The following is a 14,098-nucleotide window of genomic DNA, read 5'->3' on the forward strand; positions in this document are numbered from 1 at the left end:
AATTACCTGGCTCTTCTTTTAAACCAATTGCTTTTCCGCTTGAACACAAAGCTGTACTCATCACTCTGTCCATATGCAATCACAATATCCTCCAGTTCTGTCATTACAGTCTGGGCACATTTGGTCATCAGGTGGAGAGCACGGCTGTCATTAGGTTTTGCAAAGTTGTGCTTCTCAGCAAACCTTTATAGAAGGAAAAGGGCATGAATGGAAGAGAGCTTACAACCTGACTTATTTAAGAAGTCTACTTTGGGGGCACCTGGGTGGCTCAGTCGGTTAGGCGGCCGACTTTGGCTCAGGTCATGATCTCACAGTCCGTGAGTTCGAGCCCCGCGTCGGGCTCTGTGCTGGCAGCTCAGAGCCTGGAGCCTGTTTCGGATTCTGTGTCTCCCTCTCTCTGCCCCTCCCCTGTTCATGCTCTGTCTCTCCCTGTCTCAAAAATAAATAAAATGTTAAAAAAAAAATTAAAAAAAAAAAAAAAAAAAAGAAGTCTACTTTGTTCTCGCCCTGACCAACTGAGAAAAAGGGTCATAATTGCTAAGTCTCCATTCCCTGTTCTGCGAAACGGAGATAAAGTATACTTACTTCACAGGACTGTTGTGAAGATTAGAGGGAGGTAACAAATATAACTATGCCTGGCTCCTTGGAAATGCTCAACAAGTGACAAGAACCATTATTAAAATAATACTTTTAAGAATTAAATTCCCATCTTTCTGTTACATTTCTTTTTTATTTTTCCTCCCGCGTATGGCTAGTTACTGATAATCAAAGAACATACATAAAGTATTGCCCACAGCAAGACCTAAAAAGGTCTCTAAACAGTCTGCCTTCAAATATAACTAACTAAATAGCCGGGCAACTGGCTGAAGAGCTGAAATGCTGCACTGGGGACTGACTGTTTCCACCAGGGCCTTGCTAACAGGTCTCAGCTCAAGGGCGCCACAGGCCAGCTGCTCATCACAAGATCACTCGGCCTCAGTTTAACTACTCAGACCACGCCTTCAAGCACCTGGTAGCTAGCGCGTAGGGTGAGGCTCAATGCCGCGCGCTCATTGGCTGTCGCGTTACCCGGTAACCAAGAGCTGCCGCCACAATTGGCGTTCCATTCCCCGGAAGCCCTGGGGCACCTTGCTACCTCAAACCAAACTCGCTCACCGATGGAAGTTCCTGCCGTCCAGCCGCACCACCACCCAACAGTGGGCCAGGCAGGTGTCGTCAGCCTCGAAGTTCCGTACGTACTCGAACTTGCTCTTTGCCATGGCCGCCCCCAATTTCAAGCACCGTCTCAGAGTAACGGAAGTGACGGCCCAGCAGTCGCGAACTTTCACATTGTATGCGGACCACATTCGCCCCGCGGAAGGTGAAGGACCAAGAAAGCCTCGCCCCGGAAGTTCCTGTGTCTCTTAGTGGCCGCTCTAGCTGTAGTGGAGGTCCTCATCTCTCTCGCCTCTCCTTGTAGTTCTTAATCCACTTCCGGGCGTGTAAGAAGCGTTCCATTGTACCTTTCGTACTACACACGGTTGTCAGATTTTTCTCCTCTGTCATGCAGCAAGTCACTCTCACGAAGTGAGATTTTGTAAAAATTTTCTTTCTGACCAAGTTTGAAGGTTTAGTTGTGATTTTTTTTCTTTCTAAATAGCATTTATTAACTTGCAGAAAATGTGGGATATACCGGAAAATATAAGAAAATACTTCCTATTTCCCCTCTCCCTTCAAAGCATTGTGAATGGTTTCTTCCAGTCACTTTTCTCTTTGTATTTGTATTTGTACACAGGGAACACACAAAATTGTAATCATACACCTATGCGATTTTTGTATTTTCCACTTAAACCTTGAGCATTTTCCAATGTCATCAAATATTCCAAAGGGTGATTTTAAAAAGAAAAATAGGCTTTTATTCTGACACATGGGCCTACTAAATTAATTTACTCAACTTTTGCACGAAGACCCAACCTTTAATTTCTTTTTGCTGGTAGATAATAGTAACATTAAACCCTAATATTTTTTTATGATGCTTTACGATTTATAAAGCTCTTTTGAATTCAGTACTTATATTTTTATCCTCAAGAAAAATTTTCAAATAATATAAAAGAATGTATGATGAAGTCTCTCACTGACTCCTAACTCTATACTTCAGACAATGGCTGTTGCTAGTTACTTGTATATCCATCCAGGAGTAGATAGAAACATGTATCTACATCTGTATCTAAATCTCTCAAACTGTTTGAAGGCAACATGAAGAAAGGAAGGATGTGAATGTCATGAATTTATGCCCTGGCTCTGCCACATATTGACTATGTGACCTAACATAAGTTACTTTTTTCCTCAGATTTCCCCTTTGTTAAGTGAAGACACCAATTCTTCCCTTGCTACCCTCTAAAGTTATTGTGTGAGCATTAGAGAACATGATGGCTAGCATTTGTGGTATGGATGTACAGACACACTGGTATAATAATATTCCAAGGTGATGTTAATTTGCAACCAAGATCAGGAAGCACTTAGAGGAACAGGTTAAAACACACCAGGAGGAAATAGACAAATTCACAAGGTAGGATCTTATATAAGATTACTGACCTGACTTCTTAAAAATATAAATTTCATGAAGAATAAAAAAAAGAAAAAATGAAAGGAAGGAAGGATGGGAAAAGGTAGGACACTGTTTCAGAATGAAACGGATTTAAGAAACATAAAAACAAAATACAATGTGAAAATCTGGAATGTATACTGGCCCCAAAAATATTAAAGGTAGTTCTAAATCCACTGGGAAAACATGCAGTTAAAAACAGCTCTAGATTTCAGTGGTTTACAAACAAACATTTATTTCTTCCTCAGGTCACTCATAGGTTTCTGGCTTGGCTACTGCTATGCTCCAGGCAGATGTTCTGATCTATGTGTCTTCTTATTCCAAAACTCAGTCAATGATTCAAAAGGCTTTTGCACCATAGGGGAACATCTTGCTGCTCACATTATGTTTGCTAAAGCAGCATAACAACAGAGTCAAGTGCAAAGATTGCAGGGCAGGGATGTATTATCTTCCCACAGGGAACGGAAAAGTGAATAATTTTGAACAATAATGCAATCTACTGCAACTGTTCATTAGTTGATATTAGGGAATTATTGTTAATTTTAGTGGCACAATAATGGTAGTGTGCTTAGGCAGAAGAATAACTTTAGTTTTAAAATTTATTTTTAAAATTTACATCCAAGTTAATTAGCATATAGTGCAACAATGATTTCAGGAGTATTTTCCTTAATGCCCCTTACCCATTTAGCCCATCCCCCCTCCCACAACCCCTCCAGCAACCCTCAGTTTGTTCTCCATATTTATGAGTCTCTTCTGTTTTGTCCCTCTCCCTGTTTTTATATTATTTATGCTTCCTTTCCCTTATGTTCATCTGTTTTGTATCTTAAAGTCCTCATATGAGTGAACTCATATGATATTTGTCTTTCTCTGACAGACTAATTTCACTTAGCATAATACCCTCTAGTTCTATCCACATAGTTGCAAATACCAAGATTTCATTCTTTTTGATGGCTGAGTAATACTCCATTGTGTATATATATATATATATATATATATATATATATATATACATACACACACACGTGTGTGTATGCGTGTATATATATGTATGTGTGTGTGTGTATGTATATATATATATATATATATATATATATATATATATATATATACACACCACATCTTCTTTATCCATTCATCCATCTATGGACATTTGGGCTCTTTCCATACGTTGACTATTGTTGATAGCACTGTTATAAACATTGGGATGCATGTGTCCCTCTGAAACAGCATACCTGTATCCCTTGGATAAATACCTAGTAGTGCAGTTGCTGGGTCGTAGGGTAGTTCTATTTTTAATTTTTTGAGGAACCAGCAGGAGAATAACTTTAATCTTAGAGGATACCTGAAGAAAAAGTGGCAAAATATTAACATTTACTGAATCTAGGTGTAGTCATATGGGGATTTATTATATTATTTTTTCTATTTTTCTACATGTTATGCGTTGCGTCACCAAAAAAGATATGTTGAAGTACTAACCCAAGATACAGTGATGTACTTTATTTGGAAATAGGGTCTTTGCAGATATAATCAATTAGGATGAGGTCACTAGGGTGGGGCCTTAATCCAATATGACTAGTGCCCATATGAAAAGAGAAAACAGAGGCACACAGAGGAAGACCACCAAGTAGAGAAGAAGCCAGAGATTTCAGTGATGCATCTATAAACCAAGGAAGGCAAAGGATTGCCAGCCATCATCAGAAGCTAGGAGAGAGGCGTGGAAATGGGTGCCATCATTATTCCCATTTTAAAGATGTGGAAATTGAGTAGAGAGAGGTCCAGTAATTTGCCTAAGGTCACAGATCCAACAGGTGGTGATGCAAGAATTCCAAACTAGGGGTGCCTGACTGGCTCAGTTGGAGGGCATGCAACTCTTGATCATGAGGTTATGAGTTCAAATCCCACATTGGGCAAAAAGTGCGCACACACACGCACACACACACACACACAAAGAATTCAAACCAAGCATTTTAACTACAAAGCCCATGCTCTTAGCTACTCCTCAGTATTATCTCCCCTTCTCTCTCTGTCTTCATTCACCAGCTTTACAGTAGTTTCTGCCTGTGTCAACCCGGCAGAAATCAACCAATTCAGTACTTCACTGAGTCTTCAAATCAAAAAGTACATGAATCATCCAATCCCTTAATTCTCAAACATAATTTATTCATATACAGCCTTTGTGAATTTTGTCATTTCCATATACTACCTTAGTTAGAAATATTTTTCTTTATGCCAATTCTCTTCATTTCAAATCTTTTTATTGGAAATGAACATACACGTGCAAAAGTACACAAAACATGATGTAACCAGTACTCAGTCAAGAAAGAGAACATTGTCAGTTGCCAGGAATCCATATCAATTATTATTACCTCTCCTTTCCAGAGCTAATGGCCTTCTTAACATCTATAACTTTTTTATGTTCATTTTTTAAAGTTATCTCTCTGCCCAACATGGGGCTCAAACTCACAATCCCAAGATGAAGAGTTAAATGCTCTACTGACAGGCAGCCAGGCACCACAGTTATGTTTGTTTTTGGACATTACATAAATGAAATCTTGCAGTACATATTCTTTGGCATCTGGTCTCTTTGGATCAACATTATGTTTGGAAGATTCTACCAAGCTGCAGAGTGTAACTGTAGTTCATTTATCTTCATTCTTCCATCGTATCCGATTGTATAACTATACCAGTTTATCCACGGTATTATTGAATAGATATTTAGATTGCTTCCATTTTGGGAGTGATTATGAAAAACACTACTCTGAACATTCTTGTACATGTCTTTTTGTGTACACATGCCTGAATTGGGTATATACCTAAGACTAGAATTTCTGTGTCATGGAGAATGCATCTGTTCACTTTTGGTAGATAATGTCATACTTTTTCCAAAGTGTTTTTACCAATTTCCATTTCTCCAAATAGTATGTGACTTGCTCCATATCCTCACCAACACTTGATATTGTTAGTTTTCAAAAAGATTATGCTGCATCATTCTAAGTTATATGTAGTAGATCTTTCAAGGAGTATATTTCCATGATGATTAACAATGTTTAACATTTTTTCTTACACTTATTGGCCACCTGTATATCCTTTATTGTGAAGTATGTGTTCAAGTCTTTTGCACAGTTTTTCACTATTTAATACTTCAAGTAAGTATTTGAAAGAGAAATTATTTGAAAGAGAAATTATCTGAAAGAGAAATTCTGTCATTACCATAAATGGAAAATTAGCATCACATGTCAACAATAGAGGGTGACAATATATTAAGATAAATGCAATTCCAGGATAATGCTCATGCTTTGTGGTAGGATTTTTTGTTTTCTTTTTCATTTTGCCGACAACGAAAAGGAAGCGCTGAACATTACCAGACATTCTCAAAGTCATTCACGAAGCTAGTTGCAAAACTTGATTTGATTCAGAGTTCCCTTTCCCTTCCAATGACTGATAAAAACCTGGAGAAGAAGGGACAGGTCAAAAGCCATAACAACTCTCCTGAGGTCTCCCCCAGGTTTATCAGTTAACACCAGGGACCATTCATTAAATATCTACTCTGTGCCAGGTCCTATGGTCATATATTAGTCACATTGCTTTGGCTATCTGATTTATTCTGCACAGTTGTTCATTGAGGGTGGGTTTTCCAGTGTTGGTGTGTGGCTTCTACCCTTGATAGCTGGAGCTCCAGCCATTATATCTATGTTCCAGGAAGGAAGAAGGACAAACGGGAAGATAGCAAAGCTCACACCTCCAAACCAAATCTCGTCTCTTTATCAGGTTTTTACTAAAGCTGCACAACTTCTGCGTATATATTTTGAGCCTTCCTCATCTGCAGTGGAGCCTGGGAAATGTAGTTCTTTTAGCTGGGCACTTGGCCATCTCCAATAATATAGGATCTTTCTTTCTTTTCAAAAAAGAAGGGAGAATGCTATTGCACGGGCAACTGGAAGTTTCTGCCACAAAAGCCACTAGGGGTTATAAAGGGGTAGCCTAACAGGCCCTGCACCCTGAACTCTAACTCCCAGCCTGCTCCCCCTACCTCCCTCAGCCACTTTATAAAAAAAAAAAAAATCAGGGCACCTCAGTGACTCGGTTCAGTGTCTGAATCTTGATTTTGGCTCAGGTCATGATCTCAGAGTTGTGGGATCCAGCCTCACATCTGGAGTCTCAGGTCTGGGAGAGGAGCGGGTGTCGGGGGGGGGGGGGAGTGGAGGGAAGAGGGAGGAGGGGGAGGAGAGGGAGAAGGGGAAGGAGGAAGAAGAGGAAGAGGAAAATGAGGGAGGAGGAGGAGGAAAAAAAGAAGGAGGAGGAGGATGAGAAGAAGAAGAAGAGAAAGAGAAAGAGGAGGAGGAGAGAAAAGAGAGGGCAAGGGGGAGGGGGCAAGCGGGAGGAGGGAGAGATGGGTGAGGAGGGGAGGAGAGGAAGAGGAAGAGGAAGAGGAAGAAGGAGGTGGAGAAGAGGAAGAAGGAGAAGGAGAAGGCAGAGAAAGAAAAAAAAGAGACAGATGATTGGTTGGAAATTCCAGGGGAAATGTTACATTCTTCCCTCCCCATACTTCCCTCCACCACCTGCCTTGAGTTCCCCCACTTCCCATCCCCAGAATAGGTGGGGGAACTCAAAGCAGGTGGTGGAGGGAAGTATGGGGAGGGAAGTTGGGGGAGGCTTCAAAGGCAGGCAAGAAAGGAGTACTAGTTCCTTACTTACCAGCTGGGGACCTGAAGAATCTTCCTGGTGCTATCACTGTAGCAGGATATCAGGAGAGTTACTTGAAGGTCCTGATAAGTAGCCCTGTCTTGCTCCCCTTGAGTTTTGGGTATATGTGAATGTAGAGACCAGTGACTACACCATATTTGGAGGTTTCTGGAGCAGACTAGGCCAGTGTATGAGAAGGATCAGCAATGAGGTATGCCTGAAAAAATGACAGAGACACCTCACTGCAGCCCCCTCAGCCTTTGTGCGTGTGTGTGGGGGTCATCATCATCACTGGTTCCATAAGAAGCAGCTCAGAGGTTGGGGTAAGGGGGGGACAGGAACTGGGAATTGCCTTGAGCCCAATGGGCAAGTAAAAGTCATCCCTCCTATAGAGGGTCTGAAGACAGAGAGAGCTGGAAGGGCCAAGAGGAGCTATGTGTTCCTCTCTAAGGATCCTTGGAAGATCATCCTGGTGCTAAAAATGGCCCCAGGATAACCATGCACCATGCCAATGTAGGAAGAGAGAAGACTTCCCACCACAAGGTGGAAGGTCAACTATGTAAAAAGGCCTCTGCTTTGCCTACACCCCAACCCAGCCCTCAAAGGGAATTAAATGTTGAAAAGAGGAGGGTGATGCAGAGGATCTCAGAACAAGATTGTGGCTCCCACCTCCGTTCCAGGTTGTTGGAGTGGGACCAGAATGAAAGAGCAGGGTCTTCCGCTCTAAGCCCCTTGAGTAATAAGCATGGCCTGTACTGGGGGTGGGGTGGTGGGGGCACTTGTCACAAAAAGACAAATACTGTATGATTCTGGAAACTCAGTGAGGTATGTAGTCAAATTCATACAGAAAATAGAATGATTGTTGCTAGGGAATAAAGGGAGTGGGGTAAAGGGAGTTATTGTTTAATGGATATAGGATTTCAATTTTGTAAGATGAAAAGAGTTTGGAGATTGGTTGCACAACAGTGTGAATGTATTTAACACTACTGAGATGTACACTTAAAATGTTAAGGTGGTAAATTTTATGTTATGCATATTTTGCCACAATTAAAAAAACCTAAAATCCTGCACACAACAGATATTTGTAACCTAACTGGACAATGATTTCTATTTTTAAAAATTTCTATTACTTAGAAGATCACTTATCACTGAAGCTGACGAAATAAAAATAATTGCCTTTGGTGTGGAAGTCATATTCCAATTTTTCTTCCCTAATGCTGACTCATTTCATTTGTACTAAGAGCTACATTATGTAAATGAAAATCAGGGTGGAAGAGGGTAAGAAGAAGGAATAATTTGTCTCTAAAGTCTCCTTTTCTGTTCTAAACCACTCTAATCAAATTTCTGGCTGGGAGTAATGTATACACTTCCAGGAATAGACTGCCTAGCTCTATCATGGTTTTGAGGCAGATAAAAATATCACTACATACCAGGATTTACATGGGTGTAAAGTTTAGAACTATTATTCTAGAATAAATTCATGATTACCAGGGCCTTGAAATTTCTATAATATATTTGCTCTGTATTTTGATATGTGGCTTACATAGGTCAGAGTGAATGGATTTTATTTTAAATAGTCATCAATTATGTCTTTAAATGGACATGTTTTGTCAACTACCTCATCTTTCTCTACTTAGTAGAAGTTCCAGAAGTCATGAGGATCTGGTCACTGGGGGGCTTAGAAAAAGACATTAGGAAAACAGAAAGGGGGAATTAGATGTATGTTTCCTAGTCCACTTGACCTTGTTACCACTTAATCCCACAAATTTACTCATTCATTGAACTAGTATTTCTTAATTTCCTACCATGTACCATGTTCACTGGGATGCAACAGCAAACAATACAGCTATGGTGCCTACACAATGGAGTTCACGGCAAGTTGAGGAAGACAGACCTTAAACAAAGAGTTTCACAAGTAACTGTTGGACTACATTGTGTTCAGTGTTGTGAAACACGTTGCAGGCCCTGCCTTGACTGGGCAGCTGAGCATGGTCCATGAAGTTTTATCTGAGGAAGCAATATTTAAATTATAACCTGAATAATGAGATAAAAAGACAGCTTGCTTCATATGTTTCTGGAATTGTGGGATTATTGAATTTAATGTTGAATAAACATTTTGCCAAAAGATTTTGCTTGTATAACATTTTGGAAAAGAATCCAGAGTAATATGAGTTTCCATACCGTGGATCAGCCATTTAAAAAACACATATTGGGCACCTAAAATGTGTAAGGGCACTGGGCAAGGTACTGACTGGGAGGATATAATAAATAACAACAACAACAACAACAGTAATTTAAAAAAAGTGCTTTCTAAGTGTAAGAAACTTAAGAGTCTCCAAACCATAGTCTCATACATTATCCTATTTTTTCCCTTTCAATGAGTCTGTGGGAGGCAGAACAATAATTCTCTCCATAAGAAAGGAAACCAACTTTGTGGGAACTGTTTAAATGATTTGCCCAATGTCTCATGGCTTCCAGAACCAGGATTAGAACCCAGTCCTTCTTTTTAAAAAATATTTTTTAATGTTTACTTATTTTTGAGAGAGAGAGAATACAAGCAGGGGAGGGGCAGAGAAAAGAGGGAGACACAGAATCTGAAGCAGGCTCCAGGCTCTGAGCTGTCAGCACAGAGCCTGATGTGGGGCTCGAACCCACAAACTGTGAGATCATAACCTGAGCCGAAGTCAGACACTTAACTGACTGAGCCACCCAGGTGCCCCCTTAACTGACTGAGCCACCCAGGCGCCCCCTTAACTGACTGAGCCACCCAGGCGCCCCCTAGAACTCAGTCCTTCCAATGCCAAGTCTAAGTATTTTCCACTCTACCACCTTGCTTTGCTATGTTTTAAAGGAACAAACTAGATAGCTGTTGTTTTTGCCTGCCCAGCATCCCTCTTTCTGTCTTATGGCAATGGCATCCCAACTGTCTTTTCCCCACCAGACCATTTGGTTTATGTGGAGAATACCCTATCTGACATTTGTTCCAGGGTAAGCACATGGTCAAGACCACACTAGTGTCTCAGTGTGAGTTAGAAAAAGGCCCCCTCTCCTGCAGACATAGTTGTGCACCGGGCAGAGGTTTGGTAAGTGTTCTCCACACTGGATTTAAACCTCTGCTTGTCCTCTCTGTAGTGACCAACCTGCACAAATATGATGACCTCACCAATAACTGAGACCTTACCAGTAAGGTTCAAAGATGTGCGCCTAACCTAAGCCAGGTCATTGAGACAGTCTGACATTCTGCTAGAATGACTACGAAAATCAGATTCTCTTCCTATTAGAAATGCTATACTGGTGATCACATTGCCTTCAAGACAAAAGAGGCTGCCCATTGATTAGGCCTATACAAAAGGAAAAAATCTGAAAAATACAGAAAACAACTTCTGATGACATTGAGTTGAGCATTGCGCTTAGAGCCAGTGCACAGAGTGCTGCTCCTAGACCTTACAAGTTCCTGGAGAGCAGGGACCTTGCTTAATATTTTTCAAAGCTGTATCCTCTGTGCCTGGAATAGTGCCTGGCACATAAGAAGCAATCAATAAATAACTGCTGAAAGATTAAGCCAGTAAGTTCCTTTTTTTGTATATGAACTTGGGTTTTTAGAAGCCTCAATTCATTGGGGGTGTAAATAAATAACTTCTTTTTTCCCAATAACCGCTCTCTCACCTTCTCCTTTATTCATGGTTAGCAATTCCCTTAAAGAATCTTGGCCAGATCCCATACTTCCCAGTAGGTGAAATGTATTAATGTTGGTATTAAAACGTTGGTCAAGAGCACTGTGCTCCTCCAAATGCAGGCCAACTCTCTCCCTCTCAGTCCTATTCTTCTATCAACTCAGTGTGAAGAAGTGATTATAGCAGGCCTGGTTCTGGCTTCTTTAGCAAGCCCTTCAGGGAGGTAGCTAGCTTAATAGGGGCTTATGAAACTTAGAGGTGGGCTACTTCACACTTAATGTTCTCAGCTTTGGGCCTTTGGTATAATTTAAGAACAACAGGAAAAATCACACCCAACATCTTATTTAGCAGTTTGAGTTGGGTCAAAAGCAATTCACATAGGTGAGATGAACTTGAAAGAGAATAGGATGACCTTTGGATAAATTCAGGAGTATGAGTAATACATGCAAGGTAGACTGAGGTACGTGAGGAGACTGACAAAGAGATGGAACGTACAGAGTGGAAAACAAACTATAAGAGACAACATCAGACTTGAGGATATCAGGCACTAGGTAAGGACTTTAGCCTTGCTCTATCTAACAGTGTTTTAGGAAAATTAATCTGGCTATGGCATGAAGGGTACATGAAAGGAAAAAAAAAAAAAACCCAGGGGAAGCTAGGCCAACAGAGAATCTATTTTAACATTTCAGATATGCAGTGCTGACTAAAAGGAAGACAGGGATGAAGAAACGGAAAAGAATTTGGCATCCATAAAATGTTCTGAGGTCCTAAATCACAAAGATCTTTAATCCTTTTTATAAAAGCCAAGGCATTAAGATATCTTGAAATAATTACAGATATTATTATTGGTACAGAGACAGAATCATGTTCAATGAAGTATAAATTCCACCATATAACTAAGAGTTATTTATAGGGCTGCATCTTGAATGTTCCATAATGATTTGGCCCTGAATGGGCCATAAGTTGGTAGTGAGTTGATACAGGCAGATATATTTCAATTTATTTTTTTCCAGTGACTGTGCTGCTTTACTGAAGAAAAGAATTTGAAATCTTCATGCCTATCTAAAAGTGGAATCTGGAATGTGAACTGACTTTCTATATAGCTTACACTGTTACTCATTCTTAAGTGATGGAAATTAAAGGTAAAAGAAAATCCAGTAAGTAATTTGCTTGGGAAGAATTATTTCCTAATCTGAGTTCAATGAGATCTTCTTTTTCATTTTAACAAAGGAAAAAAAAAACCTGCATAAAAAATACTACTACCCATGCTTAATTTTTATTACTGGTTCTGGCTAATTGGGGATCAAAAGTGGTTCCTAGAACACTCATACACAGAATTTAACCTCTAAATATTTCTGACATAGCTTGCCTCTGTTTCTGTGGAGAAACATAACATTGGGAAGAGAATTCAAAGGATTTCAGAGACTGAACCACACTGCATCACTGACACTGCATGCATTTATACCATTTAAGGAAATCTTTTCTCTCTGTGATATTTTGTTTATGAAGATCACTACTTAAGAACATGTTCTTAGGCAAAATCTCACAAATTATTTCCCCCTTTGACTCATCGTAGATGCAGTCTGGAAGTTACCTTCCTCTTTAAATTACTACATTTAAAAGTACAATTCTGTAATTATAGATTTTTAGGATGAGTAACTGCAATATAAATTAGGATCAGAGTAACTCTCTCTATATAAATATAACCAAAGTATCTTCACTCCTGAACTATATTTGGGCTTTGTTTTATACATGTTTGAAGATGAACATCATCTTTTCCATTTCCACACTGAATTTGGGCCAGATTTATCTTCATTTTCCCAGTCAACAGGCTTAGAATCCAAAATCTGGAATCATTGTTGGCTCTTCTCTGTTTTCCTCCAATAATAATGGTTAAAATGTTTACTAGATGCCAGATTATTTATTGATCCCTTTACATAGAGCATTTAATAATATACTCCAAACAGTTCTCTTAGGTATATATTGTTGTTTATCCCCCATTTTATAGCCTTATAGAGATTAAATTATTTGCCCAAATCACATAGCTAGTAAATGGCATAGCCAGGATGGAAAGCCATAAATGTAATGCCAGAGTTTATGTTCTTAACCAATTTTTCTACAATGCCTCCTAATAACATCATAACATTGGTTTATAGATTTATCCACTCGGTTACTTATTAATTTATTTATTCATTGCACAATACTTCTTAAGCAGTCATTCTACAGACACTGTAGAAGTTGCTAGAAATTAAGAAAAGGTCTCTACACTAACAATTTCAGGAGAAAAACATGTTAACAAAAAATTAAAGTATACTACAAATGTTTAACAAATGCTATTTTCATTCCCTCTATCAATTTGGATGCTTCTTGTTGCAAATAACTAGGAGCCTGAATAATAGAAGCTTAAACAATACAAAAATTTACTTATATCCTATAGGGAAATTGAGTTTGGCAGTTCCAGGGCCCATGCAGTGGCTCAATGATGCCACCGGGATTGGAACACTTTTAATACTTCTGCTTTACTGTCCACACCATATCAGACATATCAGAGAGATCTCTCCTCATGTTCACAAAATGGCTGCCATAGTACCAGACATCATGTTCTCACACTATAACATCTAAAGTGGAAAGGAAGGTGATGAACACAAAAAAACTTTCTTTGTACATCTGTTCTCTTTTCTACTAGGGAAAATGGTTTTCCTCAGAAGCATCCAATAGACTGCTCCTTATGTCTCAGTGGAGAACCTGGGTCACGTGCTCACCTCTATACCAAGCTCAAGTAAGGGAACAGTACTTGGGACAGTGTCTTCTAAACAAAAGCAGGGTTTTGTTAGTAAGGAAAAAGGGAGAATGGTGGAAATGGTAGGCAATCAATAGTGTTTACCATATCCTTTTTCTAATATGAATGCCAAAACAGAGGTATATAGAAAGTGCTGTGAAAGAATAGATTAAAAAAATATTTTATTCTGCCTATGAGATCTAGAGATAGCTTTTTAAGGACTTGTACATTTCAGCTGAGTCTTGAAGGGTAGATGGAAGTGTACCAGACAAAGAACCAGGATCTCAGAATATCAGAGATAACAGACCTTAAAGAATATTAGAAAAAATTACACTGAACATGTACATCTCCTTCACAGTATTTTCCAATTCTGCCTCA

The 14,098-nt window shown here is 39.5% G+C and overlaps 1 protein-coding gene across 6 annotated transcripts in view; it reads right to left on the bottom strand.

Annotated features, from left to right (window-relative positions):
* THG1L (tRNA-histidine guanylyltransferase 1 like) overlaps positions 1 to 14,098 on the bottom strand; it is a 28,151-nt gene that overhangs the window by 6,211 nt on the left and 7,842 nt on the right. Inside the window, exons 1-2 of one of the 6 annotated variants that reach the window (XM_045503506.1) lie at positions 1,156 to 1,582; positions 7 to 183 (exon numbers count right to left, since the gene is read on the bottom strand). In XM_045503506.1, the coding sequence (XP_045359462.1) occupies positions 7 to 183; positions 1,156 to 1,346 (368 nt within the window). In that variant the 5' untranslated portion in view covers positions 1,347 to 1,582. Of the gene's footprint in view, positions 1 to 6; positions 184 to 585; positions 957 to 1,155; positions 1,583 to 14,098 lie in introns of those variants that run through there. The other 5 variants (XM_045503495.1, XM_045503516.1, XM_045503525.1 and 2 more) reach the window with 5 other exon arrangements.

This window comes from Leopardus geoffroyi, chromosome A1 (assembly GCF_018350155.1).
Source record: "Leopardus geoffroyi isolate Oge1 chromosome A1, O.geoffroyi_Oge1_pat1.0, whole genome shotgun sequence".
Lineage (NCBI taxonomy): Eukaryota > Metazoa > Chordata > Mammalia > Carnivora > Felidae > Leopardus > Leopardus geoffroyi.